Raw genomic sequence first — 17,625 nt, 5'->3', positions numbered from 1 at the left:
AGTACTAATGTTACAGTTAACGATATTGACGTGGTGATTCATTGTATTAACTTGTATATTTTGTATAATTGTCGATATTTAATTCATTACAAAATTCATATACATGAACTCGTTATAGGGACAATTTTTTATTTATTTATATGAGTCTATTCACAACATCAAAATTTGAACAGTCGTGAATATTTTTTATTAATTTAATCATTTTCTATCCTTGTTTTTTCAAAATTTAAAATTTTGATAAAGATTCAAATGACGATAATTGATTTTACTAAGTGAAATTCAGTTGTTAGTCCTCGTGCTATGAGGTCTTATTTTCTAATTTGGTAACTTTTAGTTTTTAGGTTAAAATACACAAATGGTCCCTAACTATAGGGTGTTCCTAGCTTTGTCTCTTAACTATCAAAAGTCATAAAATGATTCAATGACTAAAGGATGTTGTTTTATTGAGTCATCTGACTATCAAAAGTGACAAAATAGTCACTCAACTATTCATTATGTTTCAAATCCGTCATTCTCCGTTAAAAAATTGACGACAATTTGAGCTTGATGTTTATTTGATGTCTGAGATATGATAAAATCTTATCTTATAATCTCAAACGACTATTATATCTCAGACAACAGATTAACATCCAACTTAGATTGCCGTCAAATTTTTAGTGGAAAAGGACGAGTTTGGAACGTAATGAATATTCGATTGACCTTTTTGTATATTTTAATAGTTGAAGGACTCAACAAAACAACATCCTATAGTCGAAGAACCATTTTGTAACTTTTAATAGTCTAGAGACTCAACAAAATAACATCTTATAGTCGGGGGACCATTTGTGTGCTTTACCTAGCTTTTACATGTAAGTTGAATTGGTCGTGTACTATTTGAGTTATGACTAAAAATTAAAAAATAAAAATGTAAAGATTAAATTTGATTAAATCAGTGTATATGAACTAAATTCATAATTTACATATAGTTTAATTGTATTATTTTTTAATTATAAGTATTTGATCTATTGATTAATTCATTTAAATTTAATTAATGTCGAGATTTATTATAGGAATGATCCTCTTAATCCAACTTACTCAATTCACAATGTCAGAATTAGAATAAGTAATTTTACTTACATGGTCTAATGCTTCGTCTCACTAAAACAACTACTTATTAAAAATTCCAATTATAAAATAATATATTTTAAATGTTTTAATAATTTCTCAAAAATATTTAATTGAAATTACATTTTATATAATTAAAACATGTATAATTTAAATAATAATAATCACAATCTATATATAATTTAAATATTTTAATTTTGTAACAATATAAGATGATTATAAGGTAATATGCGTTAATTTTTTTAATTAAATGACTAATATCTCTTCTTCTTTTTTGTATCCCAAGTTATCCCCAGGCTTCGCCTGGAACTAATCCTCCGAGGTACTATCGGGCACTAAAGGTGGGGACCTCTCCCAAGAAAGTTTGCTGCATCCACAAGGGCTCGAACTAGAGGTCACTTGCTTAAGCGACCAGAGCCCCTTCCACTCAGGTCAACCTTCGTTGGTGACTAATATCTCTTTTAACCATTAACAACACTTATACAACTAGCAGATAGATTCAAACTCAATTAAATTTGATTAAAGGATAATTTGATGTTATATTTGAGTTTAGGATAAATTACACATTTAGTATATAAAATATTAGTTTTGATATGTTTTAGTATCTAAACTTTATTTTTTTTCAAAATCATACCTAATATTTAGTTTTTTTTATTTTAGTACCCCATCGTTAAAAACTTAACGCGTTTAGTATCTAAACTATCAGTTTTAGTCCGTTTTAGTATCTAAACTTTCAATTTTTTCAAAAATTAACGTTAAAATTTGAACAGTGGTAGTAAAATGAAACAAAAACTAATCTTTAGGTATGATTTTATAAAAACTGAAAGTTTATGAACTTAAATGAACTAAAACTAATAGTTTAGGTGCTAAATGCATAATTTACCCTTGAGTTTATTACTTAAATGGGCCTAGTAGAAGAGTCCAATATGAAATAATTAATATAGTTAAGCCTAAAACTTGTGAATTTGGGCTAATGGATGCTTGGCAAATAAGCAAAAATTGAAAAGCCCATTGGGTCGGCAATTCTATTTAGTGAAGATATATTGAGAGGTAAAAATACCTCTTATTTCAAAATAAAAATAAATTAAAATTAATTGAATAATTTTATTTTTTTAATTATATATTTATTTTCCCTTACTATTAACAATATCTTATTTATTTATTTTAAAATTAATATATATAAATAATCTTAGAGTACTTTTCAAACATGTTTTAGATCGAGACAAAAACGAAATTACATATCATGTTCTGTTGTTATCCTTATTCGATACGAATCGAATTTATTAAATTAAACTTCGAACTTGACTAAACAAAGTTTATGATTCTTTTTTTTTGTCAAACCAAAAATTAAAATAAATACTAAAATTGACATATAAAGCATTAAGTGCTCACTACAACTTGTGTGAATAAGAATAATGATATGAAAAAGAGATATAACCAATGCAAAGGCTACCAAATTGTTCTTCCATATATGTGATTGAGAAATATATATATATATATATATATATATATACACACACGCACACGTACTCGCGCGACACGTTTTTATATAATCGCATGATTTTTTTTTATTAAGCTAAGGTGATTCTAAAGTTTTATATATTATAAGTACTTTTAACTATTTGACAATGAACGCTCAATCACCCTTGCAGTTCCTAATGCTCGAACTCGTGACATGTAAGAACAAAAACGATTTCGTTAACCATTGAGGTGATTTGATTCGTGCAACGATCGTATGGTTTTTATTTTAAGCAAAACGGAATGATTTATTTCACGTTTGAAAAATTCATGTACCAAACTACACTAAAATAATCTTCAAGTATTGAAGTGATTATCAGATACAACTTCACGTACTAAAGCACTATTTACCCCTATCAAAATAATAGATTTATGATATTATATTATAAGTATAAAATAATATTTCTTTATGTATTTACGTCTATTTTATGATTTATATTTAAAATTCGCACGCAGTGGCCAAACTAAAGAGAGACTAGTGGGGGGCATGACTCCCCAAAATTTAAGAAATTATAATTTAAACTCTTAAAATTTTAAAAAAATTAATTTTGCCCCTAATATTTTTAAAAATTTATATTAAACTTTAATTTTTTTTTGAATTTTTTTAATTAAATCACCTCCCATAAATTTTAAAAATTCTCATTAAGCAAGAAAAGTAAAAGTAAAGTATATGATTTAATTTGTTTAGTGAGTTTAATGAGATTTATATTTCATACCAAAGATTGTCATTTCAAAAAGTAATGTAAAAATATCATAAGGAAAGGATGATGATTGTAGATGTCGATGACGATTCATCTCTCTTAATTTATGTGAAGAGTATTGAATAGCGGTAATGGAAGGCTCGAGTATGATGAGAGATTTGAGAGCAAATGAGCTGGGACAGATGCATGATTTTTATCTTAGGCAGGTGAACTTCAACTTATAAAATTTTAGGTTATGAAAACGGATTTTCAATAGAAAATACGTAGAAAAATCTAAAACATGCGACAATTTTAAATTTTCAAGGATGACTGCTCCACCCATCTCCCTCGGTCTATCCCCACAAATGGATGCTTTGATGCTGGGGAGAAGAGAATCCTCGAGAATGGAGGAAAAATCTTCTTTGTTCGGGGGGAGATAAAAAAATTATCATCTTCCTCCTAGAACGAAAAAACGCCACTAAAGGTTTTGGGTCGATAAAAGACTCAAAACTTGCGGTGTTTTTAATAACAAACGCCACTATATATGAAACTTATTGCAGCGTTTTTCAAAGAAACGTCGCTAAAGTACGAGTCTATAGCGACGTTTCTTGAACAAACGCCGTTAATGTTACCATTATCTGGCGTTTTGGCTGAAAACGTCGTTGTACGTATAAAATTAGCGGTGTTTACTAACAAAACGCCACTACAAACCTATTTTGACGTAGTGTTTTGGCAATTGTACGAGGATACATTCAAGTAGGGAAGATGATGAGCAACGAAGAATCGATAATTTAGGAAAATAACACTTACTAAATTGAAAGAAATTTTTAAATATTAAGAATTAAATCTGTTGAATTATAATCAATCCGATATAAGATATAAGTTTTGAGGACTAAAATTATTATTATATCGAACCACTTAATTATTTCGTCTAATATTAAACGATAATATAATTTATTTATAATTATATTATTATTACTACGTAAAATTCAATTATTGATGTGAAAAAAAATCACATGAGTTATTATTAACAAGCAAAAGTTAAATATGGAAAACACATGCTGCTTTGGACGTTAACATATTCACATTTTCATATAAAGTTTTGGGTAAATTCTTGTTTAGTACCTAAACTATCAATTTTGATTTATTTTAATACCTAAACTTTCAATTTTTCAAAATCATACCTAAAATTTAACTTTTGTTTCATTTTAGTACTGTGTCGTTAAAAACTGAAAAATAACAAACAATACTTTATAATCATAATTAGAAAATTGTATTAATTTTAGGGATAAAATTTATTTTAGTTAGCATACAATAGTTGTGCCAACTGTCCAATTTAATTTTATAATACACCATAAATGTGGTAGGGCACAAATCATAAATAAGAGTGAGTAAAATTTGACTCGATTTTAAAAAATTAATTTTTTTAACTTGATTCAACTTGAGAAGATTTAATTCGAATTAATTTTTAGTTGTAATTTCATAAACTTGACTCGACTCGAAAAAAATTAAAGTTCAAATCGAGTTGTTTTTTACAAATCGAATAGTAACTCGAATAACTCAAAAATTTTAGTAATTAGTGTATTGATTTTTCAAGTTTTAGTCAAGCACCTCGAATCCGTATGATATATGTATATTACATGCGATAAAAATATGAAAAAACATATATATATATTGAATATAATTATAAAACTATATTTAAATTGGAATAAAATAATAACATAATTATAAATATTTATAATTAAATTTAAACAAAAACTCAAAAATTCGACTCGAATTTTATAAATTAGACTCGAAAATTTCAAATCAACTTTAAATTATAAAATAAGATTCATTAACTAGAATAATTTTATTTTTTTAACTCGAATCGATTCGACTTATCTAAAGCTTATTACTTATATCATAAATGATAGTGGCCATCCACTCTGGATCATTACTGCAAGCCGAGTCGAGTCACGTCCATCGAGCCAAGCCGGTCGGGACGTGCCATCTCGAACCTGATAGGACAGAATCGGTTCGATGACGTCACACATTGGGAAAGCAGTGACGTCAGGACATCTAACCGGGCTTTCCGTGAAGGGCCCTTTGTTCTCCATTTTCACGCCTTAAACAAGCGCGTTATATATACGCTCTTTATCTCTTTTTGATAAAATGTGTTTTCTTAATATATGTTTAAAGATTCTGAATCATTTGATAATGAATACTCATATTTTTACATAAACGATGCTCAAACCTCGGATATCAAGGAATAAAAATTAATTAATTAATTACTGAGATCACTTAATTTATAAATATTTTTATTTAAATATATTTTAACTTAAGCTTAAATATTATTTTGATTACTGATCTAATTGTATTTTATAACGATTAATTTACTCTAATTATATTTTTTTACTTATAACTATAGTGGCTAGGGGTATTTAAAAATACCCAAACCGATTGATACGACCCACCAACCTGGTTAAAAAATAACAGCTACTTATAATAAAAATATTTGATTTTTCAGGTCTGGTACCCGACCAACTACTTTTTTTCGAGTTTTCGGGACGGGTTTGACTAAAAAATATTGCTTATCTGGGTATCTGCAGACCCAATACTCAATTTATTATATATATATATATTTCATTTTTATTTTATATTAATTTTTTATTCATAATTCTCAAATTATTTCACTCCAATATTCTAAATTTTTAATTTCTTAATTTTTACCATCATAACGTTATGAATTCTTAATTTCTTAAACTATTTCACATTAACATTCTAAATTATTTTTAAAAAAATATTTATTTTAACTTCATAATATTTAAAATTTAATTATATTTCTTAATTTTAATAAATTTTCTTTTAATTATGTAGTTTGAATTTTAAAACTTTATTTGCAATATTTAAATCACTTTTGTATTACGTAACGGATATTAAATTTTTAATTACAATCAGATCACTTTATTTAACGATTATAACAACTAAGTCACACAAAGTGTGTAATGCATGCTAACTTTTTGGTTACAATCATGCCATTTTTTTATTGTAATAATCAGTTCATTCAAATACAGCTTACGAGTTAATATTCCTTACAAACTTAGTGATAAAGTGATATAATTGTTAAAGTCAATAAATAGATTGACCTGATTGTAAAAATATTCATAGTGCAATGACTTATATAATTCATCCAAAAAAATCGGGTAAATTATACCATTCCTCACTGAACTTTATTCTATCTCCTATTTTACTCACCGTGCCTTTAAATTTTTAAGTTGCTCATTGAATTTTATAGTTGCTCACTCTGCCGTTATCTTTTTAACAGTGTTATGACATGACGCAAGAATCAAAACGACTTCATTTTGAAAAACTCAAATATATAACAAAGTGACGTCGTTTCAAATTCTTGTCTTTATAGTTGAGTGGACAAAATAGGAGAGAGAATAAAGTTTAGTGAGGAACGGTGTAATTTAATCTTTGTATTTTCAATTATTTTACATTAAATAATAATAAAAAATGATATGTCATCACAACGTCAGAGAATTAAAGGGAGAGTGAGCAAAATGATTAAATATGAAAGTTTAGTGAGCAAATTAGAAAAATTGAAAGTACAGTAAGTAAAATAGGAGAGAATAGAGTTTAATGAAGAACAGTGTAATTTACCCAAAAAAATCTAGCGAGAGCGTGGCTAAAGCACGCTTTAGCTTATGCGTCTGGCTTAGTACATCATTGATGAGCCTTCATTTTGTCGTTTATATCCATCGTTTAAATCCCAACGTCCCATTGATAAGCTTCATCTTAATTTCCAGGAAAATTGTTCATTTTCCTAGGAAGAACACTCTTCTCATCAATCTTTTCCTATATTTTCCCTAGAAAATCAGTTAATCATTCAGGGCATGGAAATGGATTATTCGATGAGCAGTACTCTGCAGGCAAGAAGATTATCACCCAAAAAAGCCAAATCCAAGAAGCCTATCAAAGTAGTGTACATATCAAACCCCATGAAAGTGAAGACCAGTGCCTCGAAATTCAGGGCCTTGGTGCAGAAACTCACCGGCCAAGACGCCGAATTACTCGACGACCTGACAAAGTTCACCGACACTGGAGAAGCGGTCGACGATGTTGGCGGAGAAAATGACAACGACAACGACAATCAAAGGGTCCTCGAGACCGTGGCAAAGAACGGTACCACTTCTCCCTATTGCCGACAACAGTGTTCCGCCATTGCCGTCGATGGCGACCGAGGTGTCCCGCTGGACGCCTTCGACTACGACGACGTATTTACTCAGCAGATGATTGAGAATTTCACAGGGATGTTGCCCCCAGGGCTTTTCATATAAATAAAAAGAAGCTTCAATGTACGCTCTCTTAGGCCTTATTTTATCTCCTTTTTTTTTCTATTTTTCTCCTTCGAGTAGAAAAAAAAATATTGAAGATCGAACTCAAGATCGATATTAATGTCAATATCTCTTTGTAATGAGTATATTTCGAATATATGTTGCTGTATTTTTTTTCTTTCGATCTGTGTTTGAATGAATTTAATTTTATTATTATCGTCATTATTGTTATTAGGGTTGCAAGAAATATCCATGGATGTAACATTCTTTGCTGTTTCTTTCTTGAGGGTTGTTACCTTTCTTTTATCATTTTTATGTTTGTTCGGGTTTATTTCGATTCGAGTTATGGCCCGGACCGAGATCCTACACGTTTGATCTTAGCAAGTACCGTACAGATAGCTACCCTAAGTTAAACAAAGTTGGATTTTTGACATGAGTTAAACAATGAATGTTACATGCATTTTGTTTACATGTGTTATTCCTATAGATGTGTGTGTTAAGAAAAGGATAGTTACAATAATTCATAGTATATATGTGATGATTAAATTACGATAATAATAAATAGAAAATAATCGTAAAATAAAGAATATCAAGATTTAACATGAAAAATATTTTAAAAAAAACTTACAAACAACCAAAGGGAAAATTTCACTTTGCCGAAAAAGAGTACAAAAGATGAACGTCTAAACAAGATTCATGATTTATACAGTTCGCCTCTAAACCCTAATTCCTAATATCGATTTAGAGTGATAGATTTTATGTTTAAAAACGAAACTTGCATAAAATGATATCTACTAAAACCGAGTTTACTACTGTTCACCAGCTTGCAAAGGGAAGAAAGTAGGGTTCTACATGGATTGAACTTCTTCGTCCGTCATCGTAAATCCTCATTTGAACCTTTGTTTTAAGTGAATTTCTTCTTAATCATCTCAGGCCCGATCGAAAAGAATTTAGATCATACAACTCTAACAACACAGAAAAAAAAAACTTTTGGGAATTCATTGCATTTTCTTTTACTTTGTTAGATTTATATAGAATGCACTTACATCAGTTTAATTATACTTTTATACACTAATAGTAAAACATATTAAGAAACATTATTAGTAAATTAACGAATAACTTTAAAAATAAAATTGCATTTTCTTTAACTTTTGGCATGTTATGGTGAAGAAAATGAAATGTCTCTTTCTCATCTTTGTAGTTGCATAAAAAGATGTATTGTCTACTTGATAGGTAGTGCACACATTATTTTTTGTAAAAATAATATATATATATATATATATATACTCTTGTAATATTCGATATGAATTAATAGGTTAATATATCGGATACTTATAATTAAATGAAAGGAATAAAATATAGTGAGAACGACAATGATAATTTACTTAAAATAAGAAAATAATCAATAAAAATATAGCACATAACACTTTCTAATGAACACCGATAATTTCTAAGGAAAAATTATACAGATAAATTTAAAATAATAATTTTTTTGATAAACCCTAGATCTAATCATAATCCTACATGATGGAGGGGAATAAGGAACTCTTGGGGAAGGAAGGAGAATGCTCCTAATTTTTAGCTGACCTTATTCCCATATGTAATAGGGTAAGGGGGAGGTAGGATAGTAGGCTGCCCCCAATGCCAGGTTGAGAGCAGCTTCCATGAGAGACCTTCAGCAGTCAGAATTATGAATTGCTCACCATGGGACTCGATCCCACGACCACAAGGTTAAGAGCCTTGCGCTCTACCAACTGAGCTGGACGGACAATAATTAACATAATCAATTTAAGGGGGAACATAATTAACCATAGAAAATGAGGGGACATAATTAAGGGGGGAACATAATTAACAATAGAAAACGAGGGGACAAAATATAATAAATTAATCATAGAAAATGAGGGAAAAATCAAAATAAATTAAAATTTAGAACCCTATTTAAATATTTGACCATATATTTTTTAACAATAAAAAATGGGAGGCAGTGGCCCTCGGGACGAAGCATAGCTTTGTGCCTACTCCTAATGGGTCTAGAATCTATGATCTAAAGGAATACGAGGGAATAAAGATGAGTATCTCGATCAATCGATCAAATGTATTTGTTCAAAAATAATAATAATTTAAGACTCAAAGTGAATAAAAAATGTATACTTTAAAGTGAAATGCATGCACAAGTTGTTGTATATTGCAGAACTGATATTCAAACAAATTCATTAAAGAAAAATGCAAGTGGGGGGAAATAAAGTAGTGAGGAAAACATGCAATACAGATTGGGGGGACAATGGCTACTTGAAAGCCTAATAACCACAAATTCTGCAATGGAATCAATGAAGATAATTAAACTGTTCCAACCACATATGGATAAAGGTGTTTCTGCAATATCCAGTTCCGGAGAAAGACCTAATCCCAAAACTCGAAAACTTAAAAGGTCGAACTTATGATTTTAATAGTAAAAGAAAATGTTGTTTTCCGTAAAAAATTCGAGTGTGAGCAGCTACTACGTCAGTAGGATGGGTGTACATTATCAGAAAATTCTGAATAGATGATATCTTATAATCACATTAGACTGTTCAAAAAATATCAAAGGTTAGTATTTTATTAAGTCATCGAAGTCTTGATTAACTTAAAATAAATTAGAAGTCTAGACTGTTCACTAAAGTACAGATGGCCGGCTTCCTCCATTGCCTGGTTACAAAACACAGGTAATAGCATGCTTCTACAAACTACAATGAGTTCTGTACTCAATGCACTGATCACTGTATAGAAACTCATCCGCATTCTTAACCTTTCAGGTGGGAAGCAATCAAAGGAGGAAATATACTCCGAACCCCAGGTTTACAATGGAAATTTGGGACAAATTTTAGGGTTTAAAAGAAAGATTTTGGGATTCTTGAGTCGAACTCTTCTTTTCATTTGGATTTAAGGATTGGGTCAACCCATTGCCATGGACTTTGATAGAAGAAGGAGAAGGAGAAGAAGGGGAGTTAACAGTAGTTAAGTGTAATTTCAGCAAAAACTAACAGGAAATAACAGTATATACTGAAAACGAATTAAAAGTTGAATTACTGTATTGCGAGTTTTAAAATCTGATGATCAAAATGTAAGTTTCCTAAAAATTTGAAGACTATTTGTATACTTTGCCCCTAATGTTATTTTTTATTACCAAAACAGAGAAAGGTGAGTGCTTTGCTTTTGCTCACACTTTCTTTGTGCATATCTTCAGGGATTTTACTGCAAATTTCTTAAACAGAGTCGTTAAACCTAATGAGTCAAAGCTGGTCATTGGTTTTTTTCTGTAATGGGTTTCACTTAAATCTTTGGTTTAGGTTTCAAATTGGAACTCGCCACTGATCAATGCCTCTTGCTTTGAATTGGAGGTAAAGTTCTCATCTTTAATCTATTAGCGTTGCCTTTATTTAATTTCGAGTAGCTTAATCAGTTTCAAATTGCTCCAAATCGTTGGGGAAAAACATGTCTCGAATCATTTCGGCTTGTATGAAATTGGAAGGTGGTGATGGGTAGAAAAATTCTAGGGTTTTGCTTTGAATTGGATGTGATTTCTCCTTTTTAATCTGTTAGGGTTTCCTTTGTTTAGATTTGGGTTACTTAATTAGCTTAACAGTTATCCAAATCGTTGAGAAATACAAAGTCTCTTGCAATTCGATTTATATGAAATGGAAGACGGAGGTGGGGAAGAATACATAGATAAATCTAGGATTTTGAATGTTAAGCCACTACGATGTTTGGCTCCCATATTCTCACCGATGCCGAGTTTCCCTACGTTTCCGCATCCCCAAGCTGCCCCGCCTTTTGTTTGTGCGCCCCCTGCTGGTCCTTTCCACTCTGGTTTTGCGCCATTCTATCCGTATTCCGGTTACCCGAACACTCAAAACATGCAAACTTCGATGCCGTATGGGATCAATGGCATTGGCACCATTCCCGCGGTTCCTATCAGTTCATTCAGGAGTGAAGCAAATGGGGATGCCGGAAGGAGTTCGAGAAATCCGGGTTTGTCGGAACATGAAGAGGATGGTTACAGTGATGAGGTTCATGTAATTGATGTTGAAGATTCAAGCAAGGCTGCCCCAAAAAGAAAAAAGACTCAGAAGAGGACGCGGGCTGGCGGCAGCCAGGACGTCAATGTTGCGTCCTCTGATGTGGATATAGATGGTGTCGTTGATAAAATTGTTGAGTCATTTAATCTCTTGGATTTCGATACGTTCAGGCGAGCCGATGGTGACAAGGAAGCAGTAGAATATATAAGGTTGACCTACGATGTGCTCCGAAGAAAAATTTCTCAAATTGAGGATGCGAAGGAATCTACTCCAGGAGCAACGAGACGACCCAACTTAAGAGCGGGAACGATCCTAATGAACAAAGGGATTCGGACTAATGTGAAGAAGAGAATTGGTGTTGTGCCTGGTGTGGAAATTGGAGATATTTTCTTTTTCAGGATGGAGATGTGTTTGATTGGATTGCATGCTCCAATTATGGCTGGCATTGATTACATGGGGCTCAAGGTCTCTCAAGGTGAAGAGCCTGTAGCAGTTAGTATTGTCTCGTCCGGAGGATACGAAGATAATTCGGAGGATGGCGATGTGTTGGTTTATAGTGGCCAAGGTGGAAATGTTAATAATAAAGGCATGGAAATAACTGATCAGAAGCTTGAAAGGGGCAATCTTGCTTTGGAGAAGAGCTTGCATCGAGGTAATGAGGTTCGAGTGATTCGTGGTGTAAAGGATATATCAAATCCAACGGGAAAGATATATGTTTATGATGGTCTTTATAAAATCCAGGATTCATGGGTGGACAAAGGGAAGTCTGGTTGCAATGTTTTTAAGTACAAATTAGTTAGGTTATCCGGGCAGCCTGAAGCATATACAGTGTGGAAATCTGTTCAGCAGTGGAAGGATGGCAGTGCTGCTAGAGTTGGCCTTGTATTGCAAGATCTCACTTTTGGGGCTGAAAGCATACCTGTTTCTCTTGTAAATGATGTCGATGATGAAAAGGGCCTGGCAAATTTCACATATTATCCCGGTCTAAGATACTTAAAGCCTGTAAATTCAAACGAATATTCAACTGGCTGTGATTGCCATGGTGGGTGTATAGCTAGTAACTCCAACTGCCCTTGCATTCAAAGAAATGGTGGCTATCTCCCATATACTGCCAACGGTGTTCTTGTCAGCCAAAAAGCCTTGATACATGAGTGCGGTTCTTCATGCATGTGCCCTCCTAATTGCAAGAATAGGGTATGTCAGAGTGGTCTGAAAGTTCGTTTAGAGGTGTTTAAAACTAAAGATAAAGGTTGGGGTCTAAGGTCCTGGGATCCTATCCGCTCTGGGGCTTTTATTTGTGAATATGCAGGGGAAGTCATTGATATTTCTAGGGCTGAGGAGCTTGGAGGCGTAAATGATGACGATTATATTTTTGATGCAAACCGTTCTTGTCAGTCGGGGGAATGTATCCTGGGTGTATCTAATGTGACTCCAAAGATCCCATTTCCGCTAGTCATAAGGGCAAAACATTCCGGTAACGTAGCGCGGTTTATGAACCACAGCTGCTCCCCGAACGTCTTCTGCCAACCAGTTTTGCGAGAGAATAGCAAGGAGTGTGATCTGCATGTTGCGTTTTATGCATACAGACATATTCCTCCAATGACCGAGTTGACATATAGCTATGGCATTGTTCCACCTGATAGAGCACACCAGAGGAGAAAAAAGTGCCTTTGTGGATCAGCAAAATGTGTAGGCTACTTTTACTAGTGGTCTATCAACTCGTGAATTCTAATCTGCGTGTTTTTCTTCTTTAGAAAGGTCAGTTTTCTCCAATTATGTGGTATTTTTACTTTAGATACGCTTAATCCTCTTAGATTTGACAAAGTATTGTAGATCAGAGGTGGTCGTTATCTTTAATTGTACAAAGTGCTTGCTTCCTTAATACGGCTTTATCTGATTAAAATGAAAAACAGAGCTCCCTGAAACCTTATCTTTGTGAACCCTAAATCAGTGATAATGTTATTGCTTAGACATTGTTCTAAGCTATTTGCTAAGATTTAAATTAAGATTGCTATCATTGTGTGTGAAAACTGATTGGGATTGAGAAAAGATCACTTTAATCTTTTAAGAGTATTAATAGTGCTCGATGGGGATGTATCCCATATCTCTCTCGTTAGCTTAAAATGATGTCAACCGGTTTGAATATGAATTTTGCTATGCAGTTATGTACTGCTGTGTCTATCACTGTTATTAGCCACGCGGGGGGGGGGGGGGTTAATCCCGTTCCTCTCGTTGGCCTAGGCGTGCTTTTTGTCAAGGCGATAGGCATACAAAAACTCATAGAAATTGCATATTGAACATAAGGAAACCAGTGCATATTGAACATAAAAGAAATTGCATTTTGAACATATACACATAAAGGCATACAAAAACTCATGCATATACATGGTCGATATGAGTGCCTAGAGTGCACCCTGTGCATTGACTGTTCCAACTAGTCAATGTACGAGTGCCCTTTATGTCCTTTACTTCATGCTACATTAGGGTAGGTTGATCCATGAATGCATTTGTGCTGAAGAATTGGCAATTGATTTTACAGGTGCGGAGGCATACCGACATCTCCGCTCGTGGCTGATGAGCTCGCACGAAATGTTCCTCCTTGCCCTCTCTTACTTTTTGACACCTGGGTTCCCGTAATGAAATTTTAACTTTCGAAAACGGAGCATTTTAGCAGAACTGCTGATTAAAAAAACACATGTATAGTGTAGTTTCTGTTCTTCTATCTCCATGTTTTTTTTCTGTAATCACCAAAGTTGTTTTTGTGTTTGGTCTAGGGCAAGGTGACCACTAGGGATTCACCTGAACCGAAGTACACTTTTGAGGTTTTTGAATGTTCAAATATATCAATACTTGATGTCTGTAACTAGGGAAACATGGTAACTTATGTATGACATCAATATCATGCATATTTGCTCAAGTTCGATTCGGACCTGAAACACGAGCTTTAAAATTTTTCGAACTCCTTTATCTATAATCTATCTTTCTAGTCTGATAGTGTGCAACTATCAAGCTTGGTTCAGAAATCGAGTATCTGAAAAGAGAGACAAGAAAATTGAAGCTGTCACAAATGAACCAAATGCCATATATCACATCTAAACCAGAAAAACAAAAACAATACAACACCACAAATTGTAATACAAAGACCAAGAAAACCACTGCTTTCCCGCACAAAGTGAGTGGTTCAATACATTACATACATTTTTACTTTAAAGTGGCTTCATACATTGGTCCTCTATAATGGGTATCTGCAAAACCTGAATAGTCGATCAATATATCAGATATCGATGGTTAAAAAAAACTTCATACATCAATTACTTGTAAGAGAACGAGGTGCTACGCAATCCCAGTGAGCAAAATGTGTGCATCCTTCCTCTATACACTCGAGGGCTAGATCTTGATAAGCAAGTGAGGGTGTGAATCATCTTCAAATGTGTATGTGCTTCCAGCATTGATAAATGGGTGCTTCCCCAAAACACATTTGATATGCATAGCTTTGTCATAAGTTTCACAATGATAAAACCATTGTTGTGGATCTTTTTCTTCTTCACAGATGTCACAATAGTGTCGTAACGGATAGTCATCGAGATCGTGATAAGCAAGTGTCAAAGAATGTTCATCTCACATATGCCATGCCATACTTGGGAATGTAACCCATCTCCCATGCCAGAGCATATGTGCAATCCTTGCATCTGTATATTTTATCAAAACGGGTAAAATCTTTACCGCAAGCATTGCAATTCCTTTTGTAGTTGTCGTCATTGAAGAGGAAATGTGGCTCATCTGCTTGATATGTAAAACTGTGAGATACTGAAGCACATCTAAGGCATAAGAGCATGAAATCATTCATTTAGGAGAAACCACAACGATAATAAAACCCCAACCGATTGTAGAGTTTGCACAGGCTGCATTCAGGGAAGTCTTGATCGGGATCATCGGAAACAAGCGAAAGTCGGTGTTTGCGGTGGCAAGGGTGCTTAATTGTTGAGGCATCATCTGTTTCTATTGAGTGGAGGCAGGCATCGCAGTGAAAAGACTCGATTGGATTAATTGAAACCAAAGGATGTTCATGGGAAGCATGGAGGGTTTCAGTGAAATCTGAATCAAAGTAGGATGTTTTTTTCTGTTTGACACAGGCAACTTGAACATTGATTGTAGCGTAGAGCCTTACAGATGATGAAAGAACTCAAGTCGAGTTCATTCCATTTTAGTGTTGATCAATATTTGATCGAGTTGAATTCGAGTAGTTCGAAATTTGTCTCGGCCCCTACTTAGAAATGAAATCTGAATTAGGATGTTTCGTCTGTTTGACACAGGCAACTTGAACATTGAGTATAGAATTACATTTTTAGAGAGAAGTGTAAAATAAATAACATAGAAAAGGCACTCAAAACATGTTCATATTCCATAAAATAAAACAATATAGCTTAGCACGAACCAATATACCTCAGTAGTTAAAGGAATCGTTATTGTTCCTGGAGGTCACGGATTCGAGCGCCAACGACCGCAGCAGGGTGATTGAGCCTGTCAATGTCTTTAATAACATAATATAGGAAACATAATTTCTGGTTGCCATATGCCATTATAGTCGAACAGGTCATTTGGATTAATGGAAACCAAAGGATGTGGGTGGGCAACATGGAGGGTCTCAATCAAGTCTCCAACAGTGTCACGAGGAAGTAAAGCGCAATTAAAGTCGAGGTAAAATTCACAAGAAGAACAACGATAAATAAATCCCTTAGTCTCATTGAAGCAAATGTTGCAATAAACTTCTCTATTCTGATGTTCCGAGGCTGAAAGAAAAGAAGAGGGTGATTGCGGTGAGCAGGGTGATGCTGAATCTCCGAGGGCGCCTCCGCACTTTTCTTGTGCAGGTAAAACCGACACTCGCCGCAGCTGTAGCTCGGACCTGACACCTTTTCCGCACAGCCAGCGCAATCGTATGTGGTGTCGCTTAACTTGAACATTGCATGCATAACATAGGATATTGTGGGTGAAGAATATTCAAATCCTTGTCTGCTTAACTCGGTCCGCTTAACTCGGTCTTTAGGGAAAACCCACACACACCCGCATACGCGACCTTCAGGGAAAACAACACTTCTTTCGACCACTCGTTTTCTGAAGTCCTATTAGATTGAAAGAATTATAATAAGACAATATCAACTACCAATACCTTATGAACTACACATGAACACATATAAACATGTTTGACTCAAACAAGAAGCTTCAAATAAGCAGGCAAGGACCTTCATATCATGTATTTCATGGCTTTCAAATAAGGTTCTTTCATCATTTAGGGCTTATAACTAAATATATGTCCATTATATTAACCTTTAATCATGTAAGTTCCATATACTTAAATGTTATTCTTTTAGTCATTTAGTTCCATGTACTCGTGTATAGGCCTTTAGGCAATCCTTTACTTGTCATGTACTCATGTCTCATCTTATAGGTCATAAAGGCAACATAGCTTGTTATAGGGTAAATTACACGTTTAGTATCCAAATATCAGTTTTGGTCCGTTTTAGTACTTAAACTTTCAGTTTTTTCAAAACCACACCTAAAGTTTAGTTTTTATTTCATTTTAGTGTCCGTTGTTAAAAACTTTAGCTTTTGTTCCATTTTGGTACTAAAACGGACCAGAACTGATAGTTTAAGTACTAAATGCGTAGTTTACCTCTTGTTATATTATCATGTAAACACCATATAGTCCGTATGGCAACATGTTCATTTAACCATTTGGATTATTCACTTTAGGGCATTTCACTTAAGCATGTAATTCATTCAAGCATACATTAGCATGCATTTCCTATATCAAGCATGCATATCATCCAAGCATACATATTCATTCAGACACTTTGGCACGTAAATCATATAAGGTTCAACTTCAGACATGGAATCTAAAATCAAACAATTGAACAAAATCTGGCACTAATGAACCAAATAACCATATAT

The 17,625-nt window shown here is 33.3% G+C and overlaps 2 protein-coding genes across 2 annotated transcripts; both read left to right on the top strand.

The window, feature by feature from the left end:
* Positions 1 to 7,080: 7,080 nt before the first annotated feature.
* LOC120187654 lies at positions 7,081 to 7,682 on the top strand. The gene has a single exon (XM_039191326.1). It carries the CDS (start codon positions 7,178 to 7,180, stop codon positions 7,619 to 7,621), a length of 444 nt encoding a protein of 147 aa, XP_039047257.1. The 5' UTR covers positions 7,081 to 7,177; the 3' UTR covers positions 7,622 to 7,682.
* Positions 7,683 to 10,814: 3,132 nt separating this feature from the next.
* On the top strand, positions 10,815 to 14,536 carry LOC120187638 (histone-lysine N-methyltransferase, H3 lysine-9 specific SUVH1-like). The gene is made up of 3 exons (XM_039191315.1): positions 10,815 to 11,126; positions 11,300 to 13,431; positions 14,213 to 14,536. The coding sequence occupies exons 1-2, from the start codon at positions 11,090 to 11,092 to the stop codon at positions 13,378 to 13,380; spliced, it is 2,118 nt and encodes a 705-aa protein (XP_039047246.1). The 5' UTR covers positions 10,815 to 11,089; the 3' UTR covers positions 13,381 to 13,431; positions 14,213 to 14,536.
* Positions 14,537 to 17,625: the final 3,089 nt, after the last annotated feature.

The sequence above is a fragment of the Hibiscus syriacus genome, unplaced genomic scaffold (genome assembly GCF_006381635.1).
Source record: "Hibiscus syriacus cultivar Baekdansim isolate YM2019G1 unplaced genomic scaffold, ASM638163v2 tig00004041_pilon, whole genome shotgun sequence".
Lineage (NCBI taxonomy): Eukaryota > Viridiplantae > Streptophyta > Magnoliopsida > Malvales > Malvaceae > Hibiscus > Hibiscus syriacus.
This window is presented reverse-complemented; position numbering and strand designations above follow the sequence as displayed.

What these genes read in the sequence shown, in the direction of transcription:
- LOC120187654 (XM_039191326.1), top strand. Translation starts at nt 7,178, where the DNA reads ATGGAAATGGATTATTCGATGAGCAGTACTCTGCAGGCAAGAAGATTA.
- LOC120187638 (XM_039191315.1), top strand. Translation starts at nt 11,090, where the DNA reads ATGTCTCGAATCATTTCGGCTTGTATGAAATTGGAAG. An exon ending in GGCTTGTATGAAATTGGAAG is followed by an intron (nt 11,127 to 11,299) that starts GTGGTGATGGGT and finishes ATGAAATGGAAG; the next exon opens with ACGGAGGTGGGGAAGAATAC.